We start from the raw sequence: 7,499 nt of genomic DNA, 5'->3' as shown, positions 1-7,499 counted from the left end.
TGCAGCTGGAAGGATAAAGAACACTGCTTGTGCTCCTGATCCTTTAGCCAGTCATTCCCAAGGCTCCAAAGTCTTAATTTACTTCCCAATGAAATTTAACACAGATTTAAAGATCCAAAGATCTGAATGCATTCCTTACAGAAATCCACCGAAACAAGGCTAGGATGAATTTGGTTCATATTTTGGGTTTGTTTTTTTTTTTTTCATGTATTTAGACATTTAGCATTTGAGAAGGGATAGCTAAAAAATATAGATAGAAAATGCATTTCCTTAAAACATAAAAAAAGGAGGAGTATAAAGAAGGTAGTTATTTCTACTAGATAGAAACAGCATGATAAAAACAGTTTCATGAGATTCAGAAGCTCTGGATTTGGTTTCTGACTTTCTAACAGAGGTCTTTAAAAGTCTGATCAATTAATAATCTCTCTCCTTCTTCTCCAATCATCCACATACTAATAGATCCTGAGAATTCAGATATATTGTGTTGAGAAATTTAATGTTTTGAGATACTGTGAGGCAACATTTGTGAGCCAGTCAGCTACTAAAGCAATAGGGAACATGAGAAACAGTCCTGCACACATTCGTATTTTTATAAATCCACCATAAAAGGAATACATGACAACATCAGCATAGAGTAAGTTTTCAGATAGCCAGCTGACTTCAAAACATCCACTTCATGTTTTCCAGTGCTCATGACCTTCCTTTGATAGGCAGGTACCCATGCATAAAGTTTCAGAATCTAGACAATCAAACAAACATATTTTGATAAAACAAAAAAGCAATGGCCATGCTTCAGAAATTAACTTAATCTCTGTGTCATTTTTATTCAGCAATGCCAAACTAGAAAAATCTGAACGTTTTACAAATGAAAGCAAGACCTGATATAACTTTAAATTAGGTTGTTGTTATGGAAGATATACTCTAGTCACTCATAATTCTTCAGATTTCAACGTGTCCTTTATGTATTATAAAGGATGAGCTGGTTTCAAAACAGGATAAGTAACAAAAATATGACAACTTTTAAAAGTGATTTTTTTCTATGCTACAATCTTGCTCTGCTAATGATTTTCAGACATCTATTTTACATTCTCATTAAAAATATGGTAGTAAAATTAATGCATCATGGATAGTGAGTTTTTCAAATCAAATGAAGCCAGTAAATATTTTCCAAAAACACTTTAAGCACATTATTTTGAAACAGTTTCTCTTTAAACTCTTATCATTGTCAGATGAAATATTACTCATAAAACCTTAGTTTTTAAAATAACTTTCTATCTTTACAACGTACTAAAAAACAAAACTAAAATTGGTTGTGGCATTACCTTTATTCTATGTAATGTTCACTCAGCCACCACGATGCTGTGGAATGTAAGTGCACGGTCTACAATTCTGTGAGCATCAATGGACAGCAACAAGCAGTGTCTTCAATTCTCACCTGCTAAACCAGGAATGTGTTAATTTACTGAAGAAAAAAATTTCTTTAGTGTTGCATTTCTGCTTTAGAAAAAAGAACACCGGACAAAGTATCAACGTTACTCGAAAGAATGAAGAAAACATAGTGGGGGTTTTTTCTTCTTTACTACACATGTAGTTTTTGGATATTTAATTCTGAGCTATAATAAGGCCTATACATACACTTCTTCACCTGTCACCTCCCACCAATGCACTCTAACACAAGGTATGAAGAATGAAAGAGATCTACAATCTCAGAAATTTAACCACCACCTTAGCTTGATTTTACACTGTTTACACAATCCTAGAGAATGATCACACCGACAGAAAAAGCACAGGCACTGGACTTGATGATCTTTATGGGCTCCTTCCAACTTGACATATTCTACAAGTCAATGCCTGAAAGAAGCAAACATTCCTTAAATCTTCATGGTTAAAATCCTGTGGGTCTTTTTCCCCCCATCTGGAAACCTAGCTATTGGAAGTTATCAACTGCTAATACCAAAAGAACAGCAGGCTCCCTTCAGATCCTAAGAGATGAAGCACTGTTACTATGTAACAGATAAATGAGAAGAGTATGAGACTTGCACAGTGCTGCCAATTTCTTAAGTAATTGGAGATAAGTGTAACAGAGATAAACAAATAGGAACTCTCCCATACTCCCTGGGGCACGCATATCCACACCCAGGAAGGACTCCAGCACACCCAATGAGTGAACTCTGTCCCTTGGTAACTACAGCCTTAATTCCTGGCCAAGGACACTGTTGCAGCACTTCCCAGCAGATGCTGTGAAACACCTACCAACTCATTGTTTTCCACAGCAATTTTCCCTGTGCTTTCACAGAATCACACAGAATCACAGAATATTCAGAGTTGGAAGGGGCCCACTAGGCTCATCAAGTCCAGCTCCTGGCCCTGCACAGGACAGCCCCAAGAATCACACCTTATGCCTGAGAGCACTCTCATTCTTGGGGCTGTCCTGTGCAGGGCCAGGACCTGCACTTGGTGATCCTAGTGAGTCACTACCAACCTAGGATATTCTGTGTTTCTATGCATAACAGTTTTCAAAAATAATGTGAATCTTGAACATTCCTTTTTAAATAAAGTTCAAAGATGAAAATTCCTCTCAAATAGAAATAGAAAATACAATAACTAAAAAATATGAATCCAGTTACCGAGCATTAATGTGTCTTCTTCTTGGCTTTGCACTTCTTATTGTTTTGGCCACACTCTCTTTGTCTCCTTTTGTTATCTATGGTACTAATGTCATTGTCACAGCTTTTCCATTTTCTCATTCTTTCAGAGGGTATTTTACTTGGTGCACTTCATGCTTACTTGAATGTGGCAGGGCCAATTCAGGAGAACTCCATGTAGTCTTAACATTTGCAGCTTGATTCTCAAGAAAAGGATAAATTTGCAGGCATTGTTGAAGTCATCTGCTGGTAAGGCAATGGACTGTGTACTGTGAGCTGCTGTGTGCTGCTGTGCTGTAAAGTGGTACATCTAGAGAAATATAAACTTGAGTTGCTAACACTGTGAAGAGCAAGTTCTGAAGAGTTTAATTTTGCATGCATTATGTCTTATATAATTAAAAGACTGATAAACTATAAAATAACACAGGCCGGGTGAAAATAAAGCTGATCTGTTTTATTACAACAGCTAGTATAGGTGGAAAAAGTAGAAAACGTTTTCATGGCAATGTTAGACATAATCTGATTTAAGATTAAACTGCCAGTTAGTCCTTGCACAAGGTAACCAAACATGGCATTCTTTTCATTTCTTCATCTGTGTATTTTACAAATGTCTGTAATTGCAGTGTCTACAGCTGTTGTAAAGGCAGCACATCCGCAAGTATTTTAAACCTGGTTTAACCAATTTTAAAGACAGTGTGGAACAACAAAGTATAGTGGTTTCATAGGTTTGAACTACGCTTGGAACAACACAGCAGATGCCCAACTTACTGATACAGTCCCAAGAGTACAAAATGCTTACAAAATGCACAGCCAAAATGCAGAAATAGAAATAGGTATGAAAAGAGTGACATGTGAGGGGGTGTGCACCCCATGGGTGTGCTGGGATGGGACAGGGAGAGGGATGGAGAGCAGCATGGTGCAGCAGGCACAGCTCCAGCTGTGCCACACAGCCTGCATGTGATTTAAAGTGGCTTGGAGGAATGCCAAGCATGCAGTGAGTTGGCACTCAAATTCTGTGGGGAACATCAATGTCTTAAGATACTTAATTCAGTGTTTTTTTCCTGGGTTTCCCTTGCTGACCAGAGGAAAAGATTGTTACTGTCAGGCCTAGCAGTGGCAGCATGCATTGCAACACAGCCCTGGGAATAAGCGTGAGTGCCCGGGGGTGTTTCCTTCTCCTCTGTTTGAAACTGCAAGTGAGCCATGAAGAACTAGATGGAAACTACATAACCATACAAAAATCAGGCTGAGAAGCTGCACTCCCTACGTGCCACCCTGGGGTGCAGGCAGGTGATGCAGCTGCTGGAGTAGGGCAAATGCTTCCAAACCCTTTAAAATCCTCGAGTGTTTCAGTCATCAACATGGTAAAGCGCTGTGGTAGTTACTAGCAAAATACACATGTACTATGTTGGATGTTGTACTTATTCTCAATCATTAAAAATTACTGGAATATGATTTCTGTCTTTCAAGCTGAAGTTACAACTGCTTTATAACCCATGGCTGCATGGCTGCTACAAACAGGTTTCAGGCACATGCACATTCAGTATATATTTTTAAGGCATTATTTTACAAAGGAGTGCATTTTATGACAATGTGAAAAATAATTTATTAAATAATTTATTTTCCAAAGCATAGCTTTGCCTCAGTGCCCATATTTTCTAATGGAGGATTAGCTACCAATGTGTATTTAGAAAGGGATTATCAATTCATGGGAATTACAAACCTCAGTGTAGAATGCATGATGAGTCATAAATTTCTTCCGAAGTTTTTCTGTCTGTAATTTTTAGACAGCTTTTTTTCATAGTTAGACATATTACATTGCAAAAGCCAGGTGTGATTTCCTCTTGCCTGAAAATGAGTAGCTCTCTGAAGCTTAATGGTTATAGAATAATTTTTCTGTAAAATTGGTGAGTCATAAGAGAAATGAGAATTATTCTGAGAATGGAATTTCCCAAGATTGTGAAAGCCTTGGGGGCAGAGAGAAGATTGGAAGGGGAAATACCATTTGCATGTGACCACAGGTCAGCATATCAAGGCTTCTGTAAGAATTCTATCTTAATCTTGAAAACCACACTGTAATGTTTTTAGCTGTTATTTTAGCAAAACCTTTGGGGGGTAAACTGAATTGTAATAGTGCTATTCCCTTGCCTGTAAATCCTAGCAATCTTGGACTGTAATAAATTTAAGTTTTGATACATATTTTTTTCAGTTTGAATACTTGGCCAGTTGTGAGGAGTTTTTAATAGCTGGCAGACTGTTGGCTCCCTCCAAAAAGTATTGAGGTTCATTCAGGAAGTGATACTCTCATGGTCCTGAGCACTGTGGGGGACAGCCAAAGTCCTGGAGAGACAGTGTCAGCATCCTCCACTACTTCACATAAGGCACATTCAGAGCAGATAACTCCTGAATTTCAGTGGTAGAATCCAGTATATCCTTGTGAGAAAAGCAGTGGGCATAACAACAATGCAGTGAAGTGGGATGGGGAATAGCTGAACTGGGAGAGTGTTGCATCTGTTTGTAAGAGTGTACCTGAAACTCAGAGATGTCATGAAGGATTTACCTGCAAATAGGATGTCAGTAGAAACTGCAGTGTAACCAGTAACAGTAGTTGAGATTTATGAGTTTCTCAGTGGCATAAATGCCACTCTTGATGAGCAAAGTCCCCTTGTCATACAACAGAGGGGTGAGTTCAACATCCTGATTAATAGTGTGAACTTTCTGGGTGTTGATTTGGTAAGGGAGCCCTGTCCCAACACTGATTTCATGGGGGGTTATATCAACACGGGTGGCACTGTACTCTATATACCTGTGAGCTGGGCTCATTTCAGTTTTCAGTTCAGGAGGGAACTTAAAATTACCGGTTTTCCCCTGTTAATCTGTAAAAGAACAACTGTTAGAAATGTATTCAGAACTAGTGGCATTAGGTACATGTAAAGGTACATATGTAAGATTTTCATAGAAACATTGAGTGTAGGAGGTTGGAATGGACCTTAAAGATCATCTAATTCCAACTCCTCTGCCATGGCTATGGACCAGATTGCTCAAGGCTTTACCTGGCCTGGCTTTGAACACTGCCAGGGTTGGGGCATCCACAACCTCCCTGGGCAACCTGTTCCAGTGTCTTACCATGTTCACAGTATTTCTTCCTAATATCTGTTCCAAATTTCCCCTTTTCAATGTATACCCATTAATCCTTGTCATATCACAACAGTTCCTAACAGAGTCCCTCTAATGGCTTCACTATAAGTCTCTTCAGATACTGGAAGGTTCCTATGAGGTCTCCACACAGCCTTCTCTTCTCCAGGCTGAATAGCCTCAAATTTCTCAGCCTGTCTTCATACATAATTAATAGATAGATAGACAGATAAATAGATAGATGAATAAATAAATAAATAAATAATCTTCACACAGAAATATAAATGTTTCTTTATCTGTTCTGTAGTTGAGATACAGAGGGAATGAAGTTGTGACATAACCAAAATACATAGCAAGTCAATGTCTGGATGAGGTTTGTGGGGCTCTAAACTGCATCTCTCTCCCAGAGAGGCTTTCACAGACTTTCTCTGGAGGTAGATTAGAGAATGAATCCTTGGGAAAAACTCAGAAGATAATTTTGTGCAAAAATAATCTGTGGATATACAGTTCTCAGAAATACTTTCAATTTCTTACAGAAAAGTCCTTCTGTCACTGGAACGACTTTTTCTTTTGCCCATCTCAGTGCCCCTAATTACAGTTCAGTGACACACATAAAAAAAGAAACACAGTGGGTCTTTAATGTGATTCACCTCTGATTACTCTGCTTCCTAAATTCTGCACGTATAAGAGTTGTCAGTAATGTATAACATCGATTGCTTACACGTAAATCTGCTGATAGCCAGAGAGGAAATATACTAAAAGTAGTCCCAGCCCTTAAGGACCAGAACCACCCTACCTACTGAAGTCATTCAATAGGAGGAGTCAGGAATTGCAGAAGCTTGACTAGAGCTTTACTTTCTGCTTCCTTCTCACTTCATTAGTGTCGTTCAGTTGTATTAGAAATCTAGTGTAAGGGAACACTCAATTTGCCACTTTTCTGTGGATACTACATCCTGTTTTCTTCATTTCTATATGCTGAGATTGTGTTTCTTCATCTGTTTGATATACTGGGTGAAATCAGGTAAGAACCATTAGCTTATTTGTGATGTAAAATCTTGGCTTTAATCAAACATTTTAAAAAACAAATATTCTTTTATTTAAATTGGCCAAAACCACAATTGAGATTAAACTTTGTGAATTATGCTTAATGGAACCAATGATTAATGAAAAGAATTAAATCAGTTTGAAGCTGAGATGTAGGTTTTCATTTTAAAGTAAGTAGTGCAAAGCCTGGTACTTTATCTCTGGCTGTACTTTGTGCCGAGACACATTCAGGTATGTGCACTTTGAACCGTAGACATTATTGTGAAAGTCTTCTCATGTACTAATGTCAGTTGATTGTTTACTGCTGGTTTGAGAGGTGGACAGGTTTTCAATCATGTGTTATGCTTTAAAATAGTAAAATTTCGTTACATAAAAGACAGTGTGCACTTAAGATTTACCCCTTTTTAACCACACAAGATACTCAGACTGCTTACAAATGGACACAGGAAAGTTAAAATTACATATTAACTTATTTTAACTGCATTCCTAACAGCCTAATGCCTATCTGAATGTTCTGACTGTACAGAAGATAGTGTGTACTCTAACAAGCATGCACAAAGAGCAGCTGGGTATTCCTTCCAGTATTCAATCAGAAGTAGGGGGTTGAAAAACCTCCTCTGATGACTCCTCGCTAAACAATTCAAAGTATTAAATCTATAAACCTATTTGTACTAC

The 7,499-nt window shown here is 38.0% G+C and overlaps 1 protein-coding gene across 2 annotated transcripts in view; it reads left to right on the top strand.

Moving 5' to 3' along the window:
• The first annotated feature begins 3,961 nt into the window (after positions 1–3,961).
• Positions 3,962–7,499, top strand: part of LOC103802620 (lipase member H-like) — a 19,436-nt gene continuing 15,898 nt past the window's right edge. Inside the window, exon 1 of one of the 2 annotated variants that reach the window (XM_009075130.1) lies at positions 3,962–3,989. In XM_009075130.1, the coding sequence (XP_009073378.1) occupies positions 3,962–3,989 (28 nt within the window). Of the gene's footprint in view, positions 3,990–6,752; positions 6,802–7,499 lie in introns of those variants that run through there. The other variant, XM_009075123.1, reaches the window with a different exon arrangement.

The sequence above is a fragment of the Acanthisitta chloris genome, unplaced genomic scaffold (assembly GCF_000695815.1).
Source record: "Acanthisitta chloris isolate BGI_N310 unplaced genomic scaffold, ASM69581v1 scaffold290, whole genome shotgun sequence".
Classification (NCBI taxonomy): domain Eukaryota; kingdom Metazoa; phylum Chordata; class Aves; order Passeriformes; family Acanthisittidae; genus Acanthisitta; species Acanthisitta chloris.
Note: the sequence above shows the minus strand (reverse complement) of the source record. Positions and strands in the feature narration are given on the sequence as shown.